The 15,315-nt window shown below is 38.0% G+C and overlaps 1 protein-coding gene across 1 annotated transcript in view; it reads left to right on the forward strand.

The window, feature by feature from the left end:
• Ocrl (Oculocerebrorenal syndrome of Lowe) overlaps positions 1-15,315 on the forward strand; it is a 45,502-nt gene that overhangs the window by 16,107 nt on the left and 14,080 nt on the right. Inside the window, exons 10-16 of the mRNA XM_083123353.1 lie at positions 377-598; positions 1,587-1,722; positions 4,828-5,007; positions 6,505-6,601; positions 10,694-10,831; positions 11,928-12,025; positions 13,995-14,184. Coding sequence (XP_082979479.1) covers positions 377-598; positions 1,587-1,722; positions 4,828-5,007; positions 6,505-6,601; positions 10,694-10,831; positions 11,928-12,025; positions 13,995-14,184 — 1,061 coding nt within the window. The remainder of the gene's footprint in view (positions 1-376; positions 599-1,586; positions 1,723-4,827; positions 5,008-6,504; positions 6,602-10,693; positions 10,832-11,927; positions 12,026-13,994; positions 14,185-15,315) is intronic.

The raw sequence follows: 15,315 nt of genomic DNA on the forward strand, positions 1-15,315 counted from the left end.
CAGTGATGAATACCCTTAACTTAATTTTCAATAAATCTGAGAAAATTAAAATATAAACCTTATTAGAAAGTAAAACTCTAGTAATATCGGTACCAATTTAAATATCGAATTTTTGCTGATGCCGATATGTCAGTTTGTGCCGATATTCACACATCGGCTTTGGCACATCCCTACATTACGACCAATAGTTTGATTTTTATAAGCAAAAATCTGGGGCCGAGAGCGAATGAAACACACTGTACGTTCCTCCTAGTACTAATTCTTTATATTATATAAATGACTGGGATTTCAGTATTCATATTTCAGAAAATGTTAAGTTTTCAAATTGCAAACAGCAGTGATTGTGATCATCCTCATGAACAAGTCTTCCTTTCAGCCATGTGTACTGGTTGGGGGACCTTAACTATCGCATAACGGAACTAGACCCAACCGTCGTGAAGGGTTTGATAGAGTACAACAATTTCTCTCCAGTCCTTGAATATGATCAGCTTCGACAACAATGTGACTTGAAGCATGTGTTTGTTGGATATCAGGAGGGAGAAATCAATTTCCAGCCTACGTACAAATATGACCCTGGAACGAACAACTGGGATTCAAGGTTAGTAGAATTTTAAGTTTCGGTGCTTGTATTTGCTTTGTGTTCCATAATGTTCCTGTGTAACATAAGTATTGGTGAATTAAGAATTTTTAGTTTGTTTTGTACATTGCCTGTTTTTTTAGGTTTTTTCTAAAAGGTAAATTGGATTTATCATTTATGACAGGTATTGTTATTATTTTCGTAATGTCAATATTTTATAAGTATTAGTGCAGATACATTCTTTAGAAAATGGCCCAAAGTAGAAGAAACATGCTAAAGTTACAGGAATACTTGTCTAATGGAGATTTCACACCAAAATTACAAGCAACATGCAACCTAACCAATCAATAGCAATGTTGCACACCAGAGCAGCATAAGATACTGCACCAGCCTGCATTTGATTGGTGGAATCCTCAAGTGGGGTGTGCAAAGCATGCTGCTTCAATGTGAAATCTCCCTAAGAGGCATCATCACTATCATCCTTTGCCGTTTCCTGCCTCTGGCTGGGCCGGCATAGAAGTCAAGCCTCTCCATTCTTTCCTGGTCTTCCACCACTCCTCTCTTTCCACGGTGTTCCAATCTTGTCCTCTTCTCCTAACACTCTCTGCTATCTGCTCCTCCCACCTACATCTTGGTCTCCACCTTGGCCTTATTCCCACTCCTTGTACATGGTAAGCTCTTACTGGTAGTCTTTCTGCATCCATCCTCTTCATGTGTTCGAACCATCTCATCTGTGTCTGATCTATCCTGTCCTGAAGCTTCACCACACCCACTGTCTGTCGGATCTCATTCTTTTTCTACCCCTTTTAGTCTTCCCCAATATAACCCTAAAAAATTTTTTCTCCACTGCCTGCATCTTTCTTTAGTCTCTCTTAATCTTAATGGTCCTTATTTTTTATGTAAGTCATTCCCTTTCATTGTTCTGTGCAAAATAATGCATAGTAAGGTGCTCAGTCGAAAATGAGGATGACTTTCCTTCAAGTGTGAAATGCTTATTGTACTGTTTCAGTGAGAAGAACCGAGCACCAGCATGGTGCGACAGAATTTTATGGAAGGGAGAAGGGATGAAGCAGTTGGTGTACCGGAGTCACTCTGAACTTATGATAAGTGACCACAAGCCTGTCAGTGCATTATTTGATGCTGGTGTAAGTATAAGCTTGTTAATTTTTGTTTTCATAAGAAGAAAAATAGAGTAGCATGAGTCACTTTGATGTTATCCAGAGTTTATTATCAGGGGTGTAAGTTTGTATTTAGGGGGCCGTGAGGGAAAATTTAGAGACAAAATGATCATAATTTGGTAATTTCTGAATTATTTTAGGATGTGTTGGGGTTGTGTAGATAATATATTGTTTGAACATGCTAGCAGATATAAATGTTAGATAAGAGAATTCCATTGCAACTAAATCATAAGTCTATGACAGATTTGCATAATTGTTTTCATATGAGCTAATTCATATATTAAAAACAAGTGTGATTAATTATTTTCTAGTTTACGGTTATTACAAGCATAAGAAGAACAGTTTTTCTTTGTAATAACCGTAAACTACAGGAAAATAATTCTATAATGCAAGCAATGCGTACATACAAGAAAACTATAAGTGTGATTAAATCATGATGAAATATAGTACTTGATTGATTGATTGAGCTGGTGTTTTAAAGTCCACTTTATGCACAGTGAGGCTAATCGGAACTGGACCTACAGTTTAAAGTGGGATCCGAACCACTATGTGCCGCCACCGGGTATCGAACCCGGGACCTCTTGATTACAAGGCGACGATGCTATCACTGCGCCATCGGGAGGCCAAAAATATAGTACTGTTTGAATGGAATGCAAATAATAATAATAATAATAATGGAAGACTAATGTGCAATGTGTGCTCAGTATCTTCCTAACTTAAGTTGTACAGATTCAGTAACTTAGAAATGACAGTTTTTTTAAAAAAAAAAAAGAAAACATGCAGATACAAGGTGATTGTATGATATAGTCAACTTTTTAACAAATAATTATTTTCATACTTCAAGTAATTAACTTTTGTGAGGGTAACTCCAAGTATTACTACTAAGTTAAATACATTTTTTGAATCAACAGTCTCTAGAACATTTTGTACTTGTCTTCATGATGAGAATGAATATTTTATTCATATTTGTTATTCCTGTGATCCATTTATTTAAATTAGAAAAGTGACATAATATAAATATGATGATAAAAACAAGTTTATGATTTCTTTACATACACTGCTCAAAAGAAAGAAAAAAGAGTCACTATAGTAAATAACTGAAAGAACAATAAGCAAAGAATGTATTGAAATAACAGAAGGAAAGACAATGTTCATGGCAGTGACTTCTCCCTCCTGTTTTTTCTTTGCCATGTACATAGTGCTGATTGCTGATTATGTTTTCTTTTGAGCAGTGCATTATTATTTTTAGCTCTTATTTTCTATATTCCATAAAAATATTGTGTTTGTATTGTGAATACCCTGAGTAATATTTGGATCCGATACCAATTTAGGGGATTAACTTTTCTCTGAAATCAGGCGATTTCTGTTAGATATAAAATGTTTGCTGCAGATGATACGGTGAATTGTTGAAACCTGTTCTATATGATGGAAAGATCTACCCCTTAGTACGCCGTGCGTTCTGACGAAAGTAAGCCCATCGTCGCCGAGGCTTTGAGCACGAAATTTGAATTTGTATACATAATGGAGAAAAATCGTAATAACTTTGGCACTATGGGACCAATCTACTTCGGATAAATTTTGATTCACAGGTAATACATCGGTGCATGCAACCATGTAAAATTTGGATGCCCCAACCGCGGGGGGGGTTACGGGCGGGGGCTGCATCCCCTGAATTTCAATGAAAAAACATAAAAATGTGGAGTTTTCCCCTTCTTCTCCAGCTACTTTGGGGAGAAAACCAGAACTTTTGCTTTTTTTTTTTTAAAGAATGGACCTTCCGCAACAGAATGAAACTTGATACATGTTCGTGGGTTGAATACAATTTGAATAATAAGGCAAAACGTAAAACTCTAGCGAATTTTAGCCAATTTGCATATTATTCATAAAATTGTTATATAACTGACACTATGGGACCAATCTACTTCGGATAACTTTTGTTTTGCAGGTAGAACATCAGTGCATGCAACCATGTAAAATTTGGATGCCCCAACCGTGGGAGGGGTGTTACGGGCGTGGGCTGCATCCGCCGAATTTCAATGAAAAAATCATAAAAATGTGGAGTTTGCCCCCTCTTCTCCAGCTACTTTGGGAAGAAAACCCGACCTTTTGCTTTTTTCGTTCGCACTTGCATCTTGTGTAGCTACTGTGAATCCGCTTCTTCCCTGTTGACTCGGATTTTTGTGGAAATATGTCCGGAAGGAAACGATTGTGCGTTAGGGAAATCTATGAGCTGTTATATGATACGAACTGTTTATGGCAAGGCCTTTTCTAACAGAGGAGGGAAGGGAACCTTTGCAATTGTTTGTTTTGTCTATACTTCTGGATAGACTCACGCTTCTGGCCTCTGGCTATCGTCAAGCTTCATTGCATTTCTAACATAGAGGCGACAGAAAGCTGACACTGCCAAACCTCATCCAATCCCCTCTCTCCTTGACCCCCCCCCCCTGCCCCTACTTCAGCTGGATCATCAGGTCTAAACACAAAGAAAAATGTGTGCCTTATCAGTGCTAAATCACAGCGTTGGAAGCTTGGGAGGAAAACAGCATCGTAAATACCAAGCATTTATTCTGTCTGTCTACTGACGAGCCAACACGTGAGCCCAAACACGTGACATATTCCGAGAAAGGAGGGAGGGGGGATTTGGAATTTTCGTAAACACGATTGCAAAACATGTTCCCGAACGAACTGTTAGTGTTTCAACCTCAATATACAAATATAAGTGTGGCAAACCCTCGATAATTGTATCTAAAGCTGTTTGTTGCATATATGCAACAGGGGCTACAATGGGTATACTTTTTTTGCATATATGCAACGGCGGCAGACTAAGGGTTAAAAAAAATATTGTGTTTGTATTGTGAATACCCTGAGTAATATTTGGATCCGATACCAATTTAGGTAATTAACTTTTCTCTGAAATCAGGTGATTTCTGTTAGATATAAAATGTTTGCTGCAGATGATATGGTGAATTGTTGAAACCTGTTCTATATTATGAAATGATCTACCTGGTACTCATGATATGTTTTTCTCCATACACTTGATTGTAATTTATTCCCCTTTTTCTTTTGTTTTAGATCAAAGTTATAGATGCTGTGCGATACAGAAAAATCTATGAAGAGGTAATGAAGAAATTGGATAAATTGGAAAATGAGTTCCTACCTCAGGTCACAGTAGATAATACAGAGATAATATTTGATGTTGTACACTACATTGAGCCACAGACCAAAGATTTAATCATTGCAAATACAGGCCAGGTACGAAACTTCCACATTCATGTGTGATAATAACATTCTATGAAGAATAATATTTTGACACATTGCAGTAATTATTGTATTCATACAGGGTGTACATTAAGTCCGGTAACACATTTAAAAAAATTATTGTAAAGAAACTACAAGTTGTCCCATAAGTCTGGGACCATAGGAGAAGAACAAAACAAGTTATTGTTATAATTACAAGCATAAGAAATCAGTTATTAGGTAATTATTATTGTACAACACAGTTAAAGAATATGTTCAAAGTCCCCGCCAGCAAGATAACTTGGATTCGCTTAGTCAGGTTACCTGTAACAGAAAAAAGGCTAATGTGAAAAATACCTATTGTTCCAGACTTACGGATACCCTGGTATTAGCATTACTAAGTGACAGTACATTAGTTCAATGAGTAAAGTCATAGTTTTTTGTATTGCAGGTGTTCCCTGTAGTTCCATTTCTCACCGCTAGATGGTGGCAAATTCAAGATGGCACTTTATGGTACTACAATTTGATGAATTAAAAGAGTGCTACTGATGTCCAATGGAAATTTAGGAGCAAATATGAGAAAGAAGCACCATGCACAAAGGCAATCTACGATTGGCATCTGAAATTTGTCAACCGGGGACTTGTGTGCGAAGGAAAGAAGTGGTCAGCCAAGCATCAGTGAAGGTGACATCGAAGGAATGAGGGAAGCTTTCACAAGGAACCTGAGGAAATCTGCATGCAGTGCTTCATATGAGCTGGGTATGCCACCAATGACTGTGTGGAGTGTTTTGCGTAAAGAAAAAAATGTGTATGAAATCATTCCATACGAACTGCTGTTAGTGCAAAAGACAAAGAAAGACCAGTTATACTGTGAATTGCAGTAGAGATAATACGACTGCGTGAATTTGTTAATTTTCAGTGATGAAGCAATATTCTATTGCCTTTCCTGAATTTGCTCCTAAATTTCCGTTGGTCATCTGTAGCACTCTTTGTTTTATCAAAATGTAGCACATCTAGCGACAAGAAATGGAACTCATGGAACACCTGCAATACAAAAAAACCTATGACTTTATTCGTTCAACTATTGTACTGTGTTACTTTGTAATGTTAATAGTTTCTTCACAATAAATTTTTCAAAGTATTGTCAGACTTTATGTACACCCTGTGCAATGTTGAAGAGAACATGAAGCTCTTCTAGAAAAGTTAGTAATTTATTTTATTTCCAATTTAGATTTCTTTGTGAATAAAAAATGATTGCTTATAGATTTCAGTAACCTGTGCTTCTGTAGGCTTAGGACTCTGGTTACAATTTGTCTTGCCTACATTATGGGTTTACTAAAATGAAATATCATGGTTTTGTAATAATTTGTAACTAGCAGTTGGTAACAACTTTATCCATGTGTTTTGTTATTTGTCTCGAAATAACCCATCCGTCTTTCCATTCTGTTACTATATTTTTAGTGTGTATTAAAAGAATATATTTAATTTACTATCAATTTTACATTTTTCTAGGTTCCAGTCCAGTTTGAATTTATCAAGAAATTAAACGATACCAGTTTCTGTAAGGATTGGCTAAATATTGAACCATATGTGGGATTCATAATGCCAGGTAAATTCTGATCTCTATTCTTTAATTGAATAAAATATGGCTTAAAAATTAAATGCATGAAGTTTCAAACTAGTTGCACAGTCATGAACTGAATTTAATTGGAGTCTTCACATTGAAATATGTTACAAACAATATTTGTTTTTTTGTTTCTTTTTTGTGATTGTGTATGATTTTGTATGCTTGGGTTTCTTCCATGGTTCTGTGTAGTTTAAAAGAGCCAATAAGGTGTGAACTTCCAGCCCTCCCCCATGCGACGTGGGAGGAAGTATAGATATGGTCCTCTGACAGAGGACAGGGAGAGTGTGTTTATGAACTGGATAGCAGAAGGGAGAGCGATCTTCGGGCTCCAGTGGCCTCCTTGAGAAAAAGCATCCCGAGGCAGTTCTGCCGATGCTCAGCTTCCACTTGGCAGTTCTGCCGTGGGGCTCAAGTTAGAGGAATGTAAATAATGTAAATTAGAGAATTATTGGAAGAATCCGAGCCTTGTTTTGTTAAATTGTAAATAAATGTGTAAAGCCCATTTCTGCGAGTTTTCAGCAATCACCCTGCAACATTAATTCAGTAAGTTCTTGCCTGTGATTGATTCTTTGGTTCCGAGCGCTCTGGTGAGGAATGGGATGGGAACCCAGGACTAACGAGCCTATTTAGTTGTTTATTGGGGTTTTCCTGCCAGAAGCGGCCCGGTAAGGGTGGAGTGTTGCGGAACAAATAGCATGTCTCTCTCAGAATATCTTAGTTCGACTGTCACTTTTGGTTGCTACTCTAGGCCGTTACTATTGCCAGTTACTCTTGGCAGTAAGCTGTTACTTTTGGAAGCTCATTTTGGCACTTACTTTTGGCCATTACTTTCTGTCGTTAGTTTCGGTCTTTTCTCGGCCGTTACTTTTGACACTAAGCTGTAATTTTGGGTGTTACTTTCAGTTGTGACTTTTGGCCGTTACTTTTGGATGTTATTTTCGGCTGTTACTTTAGGTCATTACAATCGGCAGCTACTTTTGCCGGTTACTGACGGTCGTTACTTTTGGCCTTTACTTTCAGTCATTACTTTTGGCTGTTAGTTTCGACCAATATTTTCAACCGTCACTATTGGCCATTTCTTTCGGCCACTAATTTCGACCGTCACTTTTGGCCGTTACTTTCGGCCACTAATTTCAACAGTCACTTTTGACCGTTACTTTCGGTTACTAATTTCGACAGTCACTTTTGATCGTTAATTTTGGCTATTTTTTTCGGTCGTTAATTTTTGCCGTTACTTTCGGCCACTAATTTCGACTGTCACGTTTGGCCGTTACTTTTGACCGCTCCTTTCGGTCTTAGTTTTGGCCATTACTTTCAGCGATTAATTTCTACCATCACTTTTGGCAGTTACTTTCGGCCACTAATTTCGACGGTCACTTTTGGCCGTTCCTTTCGGTCATTAATTTTGTCCGTTTCTTTCGGTCGTTAATTTTGTCAGTTTCTTTCAGTTGTTAATTTTGTTCGTTTCCTTCGGTCGTTAAGTTTGGCTGTTACTTTCGGTCATTATTTTTGACCGTTCCTTTCGATCGTTACTTTTGACCGTTCCTTTCGATCGTTACTTTCGACCGTTCCTTTCGATCGTTATTTTTGACCGGTACTTTCGGTCGTTAATTTTGGCTGTTACTTTCGGTCATTAATTTTGGCTGTTACTTTCGGTCGTTAATTTTGGCCGTTACTTTCGGTCACTAATTTCGACAGTTACTTTCGGCCACTAATTTTGACAGTTACTTTCAGCCACTAATTTTGACCGTCACTTTTGACTGCTCCTTTCAGATGTTAATTTTGGCCGTTACTTTCCGCCATTAATTTCGACCGTCACTTTTGTCCTTTACTTTCGGCCACTAATTTCGACCGTCACTTTTGGCCGTTACTTTCTGCCACTAATTTAGACCTTTTCTTTTGGCTGTTACTTTTGGCCACCAACTCCTGAAATGCCTTTTTGTCTTCTCACTGAAATGAACAATTTTATGCACATTTTCCAATCGATTTTTCTTCTCTTCTGAGCCAGGGCTTCAGAGATAGCCTAGAATATACACCTCTGGTGTTTTGTGATTTGCGATTGTTTACGAATTACTTATCTAAAACTAATGGAGGACCATATGTCATAATATTTCAAATGTATCTCTGGTATTTGGACTGTAATCACTGTTCAATCACTCGAATGTATGACACGTTTGAAGGCTGTCTTGATTCTTAGAAAGAACACACATAACATTTCACTTGCTGTGTTTAGACACATACGTAATCTAATTACACGCAAGTTGCACGATTGCAGTAAGAATGTTTGTTTTTAGGACCAGTAGCAAACATCCAAGATGCACACCGGTGCTCAACACAGCACCTTCACTCCGAGTGTCTTACCCCTTTCCCTCCAGTGAACGTTCTCCCAGTTGACGCACACGCTGTTTGTTGTTAACCACCAGAATTGTTGTTTAACATTAGTTGCAACACTGGGTGACTCCAAATTGACACTTAAGTCCTGATGAGAAAGGAAGGTGCTGCATCTTTGATTCTAATTGAATTTAAGGTGTAGTGGGTGACTCTGAACGCACCTAAGTGTCAAGTTATCTCCACTTAGTTCACCCTGGACTACGTTTTGCAACTAGTGAGGCTCTGGCATTTAGAACACAACCAGGATAATTCTCTGTGGGACTTTTGTTGTTTGCTGTTGTTGTTGTTGTTTGCTCATCATATCACTATTCATTCCCTGGGGCCTCCCCGATGGTGCAGTGGTAGCATCGTTGCCTTGTAATCGAGAGGTTCTGGGTTCAGTACCTGGTGGAGGCACATAGTGGTTCGGATCCCACTTAAACTGTAGGTCCAGTCCCGATTAGCCTTACTCGCAATAAAGTGGCCTTAAAACGTTAAGTCAGTTAATCACTATTCATTCCCATGATTGCAATTAGCCAAAAGTGGAAGAAAAGCAACATAAAATAACATTATTCAATCACTCGATCCAATTAAATATAACAAGTGTAACTAATAGTTACCAGACAGGTGACAAAATTGATTGTGAACAAAAACTGCATGGCGTAAGTTTATTAGTGAATTACCTCTGTGTGTGTAACCACCAAACGGATATATTTCAATACAATCTACTTAGTTGAATAAGATTTCCTTTCACCAACCTGACACTGGGACGCACCTGCACTACACCTGGAGTGAAAAAAGTGCAGTGACCTAGATGGAGCTAATAGAGATACCACAAATTAACCTTAGAAAACTAAAGTGAATTGAATTGAATTGACTTTATTTCTGAGCGAGGTTCATCAGTTGCTGGTCTACCATCTAACCCCAAAAAGTACAGATTAAAATAAAAATAAAATAAAATTCAAGATTACAAAGAAATTAAACAAGAAAGTACAATAAAATACAATAGGAAGAAAATCACATTCAATAGAACAATTTGAGCAGTGAATTAGAATATAAGAGTAATTAAGTTGAAGAAAGTTGAAAGTGAGATAAAAATTATTTCTGGCAACTCACAGTATTTGTCATTATTCATACGTTGACTTATCCTGCTTTTGATTGTTAATCAGTGATGATTCACTGAGCATATGGGGAAAACGTTTGAAGATTTGATGTTTTGTGAAATTTGCTACTTATTTGTTTTACAATATTGTGATTTCCATCATTACCTGTGTAGCATTTTGACTTACAAATATAATTACATCAGTATGTTTTTGTAGAGTTTGAAAGATTATAAATTAAGGCAATTTTTGCACTTGGGAATAATTTTTGCCTAAAGAAGCTGTGAAAGTCAAAATTTCTGTTTTATTTCATTATTATGAATAAACAAAGATAAAAAAGAATGGAAAAAAGAAACAAGTTTCTTGAGAATGGTGATGTGTTTATCATAAAATTCACATGGATTGAAACATGGGAACATAGGCATCTTGGACTAGTGTGGCATAGCCTGCTGTGCGTAATGGTGAATGGAACCATTCAGGGTTTGAGACTACCGGTGCATCCCCACAGCTTCCAAGTTCTGTATCAATACAATATTGTTTGAAAACTGTGTTTGCATAGGGTACAGAGTTGTTGAGATTAAGCATACTTTTTTCATCTTTCCAGGGGAGAAATGTGATGTCAAAATAGAAATCTATGTCGATAAAAAATCAGCATGTAAACTCAACTCAAGCCAGGACAAATTATATGACATACTGGTGCTTCATCTGGATGGGGGCAAGGATATTTTCATCACTGTTACAGGTAATGCATCTTTCATTTTATGCCTTTTTTTTACGTTTCAAAACTTGCATTTGCTTTGCTGTTTAACCTTTATCGCCTGGAGCCTGTATTCTCATTGCCACCTTTGTCTTTTCAAATGTGCACTTTTCAAACTTGCTGCAAAGTACAAATAAAAATCCTAGCTCAAGAACTAGTTGTTGTCGACAGATGAAATTGGTTTTGTTTTCTATCTTAAAGACAGGGCTTTTAGCAGAGGTAAAATTTATACATTGTGCCTCCCAATAATTGGTGTTAAAGGAAGAAGAAGTAGAAGAAAGTGGAATTAAAAAAATGGCATATGGCACTGGCAAGCCCCTGTGCCACCCCCCCCCCCCAATAGACAGAAGTGATAGATAAAAATATAGTATGTAGCGGTGGTACATTCCTTCAACCGTGCAAAGTTTAGTTGATATCAGACTGATACTTCTTGAGTAATATAAATAACAACATTATTATAAAGTGTCAGTATTGCCAGCTTCAGCACAATTTCTGTAATTTTGCTTCTAGTGTCAGTCCTATAGATGCTGGATGGACCAAATTTGGAAGGAAGCACGACAAGAGCAAGATACTATTCTATGAGGATATGTAATGCATGTGCCGCAACTTTGAAAAAAAAAATAACTGAAACTACGGCATTCGGGAATTTTGCGTAATTATGAAATTTGGTCCTTTGCCCCCACTTGCCCTTTTGACCCTCAATTGTCATACATCGCTTAAAATGTTGCTTTTTACCTATTCTTGCTTGTAGAATTTAAATTTTTCAAGAAGGTGCACTTTTATAAATCTATCCCATGATAATACAGGGTAAGGAAAGGAAAATAAGGGCTTTTTCAAACATGGGTTGTTAATAATAGTAACAATGAATATATTATTTTGTAATTCGAGTGTGTCATACCTTCATATGTATACTAAAGATCAAAAAGACAAAGTGAAATATCATGCGAAGTTTTCAAGACACGTTAATTGCTGCTGGTTAAAATATCGACCATCTGGCTGTGGAAGGTTAATTTTGTGCATATTATGTAACTGCATAATTTGAGGGCTTGTAAAGTAAAGCTCACTCTTCTTCTTTGTACAGGCACCTACGAAAGAAGTTGTTTTGGGTGCTCCATAGAAGCACTAGTACATATCAGTGTACCTATCAGGTACATACCAGTCGGGAAGCTATGTGATCTCGTAAGTTCCATAATTTAGTTGCACTTTATATGTAAAATGAAACAGACGTACTGCAAATCTTAAAGCAAAATGATTAACAGTTAGTGTTTACCTTGCACGTGTACATAATTTAAAAATTTAAAGTATCCTAGTTATGTAAAGATTATGGTTTAAATATGTCATTGTTAGGTCTAAGTGCATGTAACACTGATCATAATTTACCGTATTTGCCGGCGTATAATACGCACCTCCTTTTTATGTATTTATCACTGATTATTAAAATAAAGTATTTCAAATATAAAGTAATGTATATGTCTACTTTCAACAAATAACTTGCCTAATCTAGCTAGGAAAGAATACATTTAAATCTTCTTTTGTCACGCACTGCAAGGATCCAAGAGAGAAATGTCTAACTCAGAACAGAGAAAATTTCCAGAAATGTAGGTAATCAAAAGCTGAGTATCTTCGTATAAGACAAACTCTGTTTTCCAGGTCAATTTTTAAAGGGGAAAAGTGCATCTTATACACCGGCAAATACGGTATATATTTATTGCGCCTTCTTCAGATAAATTGTATTTAGTATTTCTTACAATGTACAAGGGAGAGTCCAATTAAAACCCTAGCAGATTTCTGTCTGTAGGGCTGCACACGTTTGCGCAATTTAGCGTAGACCTATTGCTGATCTATATATATTTCCAACTTTGCTTGAATACCTCAAGAGTCCACCCATGTGCAGTCACTTATGAGCTACAGCCAAGCCCTTTCCACTCAGCCTGCCAACTAAGGCCATTGTCGAACTTTCCCCTCCATTAGTAAACTTGCTGGTGTGGTAAGCATGCACAGAGATATTGAATTTTCATTTGCCGAGAAATTTCTGTAAGTTTTAGGTTGACAGAGAACGATAAAACACTCCTCTTCACTGGTCAAGAGCCGGACCCTGTGGCCTAGTGGTTAGCACATCGCGCTGCGATGCTTAGGGTCCCGGGTTCGAATCCTGCTTGGGCTTGGTTGTTTGTGAATGTCCATTCATCAATTTCATCCCCATCTTCGCAAATTAGCCAAGAGGCACAAAACGGGAAGTAAAATAAACTAAATCAATCAATCAATTCACTGGTCAAGTGTGTGGAGAAGGTGACATCTGTAAGGGACTTCTAAAGTTTTCATTTGACTCTTCTGATACTTTTCTATATTTAGGATCCCAGCTTAAACTGTAGGTCCAGTGTGCACAAACTGGACTTAAAGCAGCTACCCAAATACATTTTATCTTTACCAGTGGTGACAGTATTGGAATGCATTTTTGTGCTTTATGACTATTTCAGGTGTTCTGAGATCAGAGGTTAGCTTGGTAATTCAGTGGTAGAGCATTTGGAGAAGGTTGCCATAAAGAACCAGGTTCCTTCTCTATTTCAGCCACACAACTTTTCCGTATAATGTGAATATATTTTCGAAACCTACTTTTTTTGGTACGTCAATATCTTTTCAGGGTCTATGTAGTTTGAGATTAGAGAGCCATGTTGGTCTTGTCGGTAGGGTGTCTGACTGCCACGTGGAAAGCCCGGGTTCGATTTCCAGTTTGGAATTTTTCCACACTTGTCCTCACATAAAGCAGCTCTGGGGCTCACGGCCTCAAATCAATGGGTACCTGGGGACTAAAGGTGACCAGAGCGTCATGCTGATCACTGCTCCTCCAAAATGGCTGAGATCGAGAATGTGTATGGCCCTACTCCCTCTTCCCCTAAAATATGCCTTCACGGCACAGTGTTTTATGCACGGGGTACTTCGCCTCATGTTCTTTGAGATTGGCAGTAGCTACTGAAATTAATGAGAACACTAGATATATTATGATGAAAAACAAATGCATCCTCTCATTTATGAGTGATATTTGATGTTCAGCTCTTCACAATATCTTAAAATTGCATAAATGTACAAGAATGGGAGAGATGATGTCTATGGTGTTTTTATAATTTAATAAGCTATTTTCATGATGCAGGAGAACAAGTCTCCCAAAGATCTTCCAAACTCCCAGGAGCCATATCCAATCCCGAAGGAAATTTGGTTCCTGGTGGACCACCTCTACAGATATGGCCTGAAGCAGGAGCATCTCTTCGAGCACCCGGGAATGCACAACGAACTGATCCAAATCCGGAATTGGCTGGACAACGGCTCACCTGAACCATTGCGTATCCTTTCTAACATAAACAAGAAATTCAAATGTTTCTTTCTTTAGTTGAAACCTCATGCATAGTTGTGTAATAGAAATGATCAATTTGATTCTTATCTAATTAAAATGAAGCAGCTGAATAATTCGTTCACCACCTCAATGTACGTGGTCTGTTAGGAAAGTAATGAGACTGATTTTCTGTAAACGATGAATTTTATTATTTTTACAAATCAAGGTTCAAAATAGTTCCCTTAGGCAGCTACACAGCGATGGAGGTGTTGTTTCCACTGTTCGTAGCAGTGCTGGAAGGCTTCTGCTGGAATACCTTTTAGCTCGTCGGTTACGCTCTTCTAGATATTGTCCAAAGTATCAAAATGGCATCCTTTCAAGTGGTTTTTGAGCAAGGGGAATAAAAAAAGTCACAGGGACTGAGATCCAGCGAATAAGGGGGCTGAGAAACCACAGGAATGCTTTTTTTTTTTTTGCCAAAAATTCATTGATGGAGACTGCCGTGTGACATGCTGCATTGTCGTGGTGCAGCATCCAAGTGCGTGCAATGTCTGGTGGCACACGTGCAACCCTTTTCCTGGGTCTTGCAAGGACTTCATTCGGTACACATGTTCAAATTTAACTCACTACTGATCACCATTCCATTCTTCCATTCTCACCGTCAATCGACGATCTGACCTCACAAGAGACCTCACTCTTTCTACATTGTCATCCGTTTTTGAGGTTGAAGTTCTTCCTGCACGAGGTTCGTCTTCCACTTGTTCTCGGCCTTCTAAAAAGGACTTCTGTCATCTGAACACTTGTGCCCTAGATAGTGCATGTTCTCCGTAAGCCCTTTGTAACTTTTCATGTCGCAGTGGCGGATTCGCCAAGCTTAACACAAAATTTGATGGCACAACGTTGTTCAAACTTTTGCCAGTCCATTTTCGTAACGCACCTCACAAACACAACTTCACGTCAGATGCTCTCAACAATTGTGTAGCAACTGTAGCAAGTTGAAACTTGTACTGAGTCAACGGCAAGCATTCACCTACTTGCCGTGTGAAGGTGGGGGCAGCAGCGTTGCCGGTTCATGCACAGTGTTGCCAGTCTCATTACTTTCCTAACAGACCTCGTATGTGGCCCATAAACTCAGATTATG

The sequence above is a fragment of the Lepisma saccharinum genome, chromosome 6, assembly GCF_977018435.1.
Source record: "Lepisma saccharinum chromosome 6, izLepSacc3.1, whole genome shotgun sequence".
NCBI lineage: Eukaryota > Metazoa > Arthropoda > Insecta > Zygentoma > Lepismatidae > Lepisma > Lepisma saccharinum.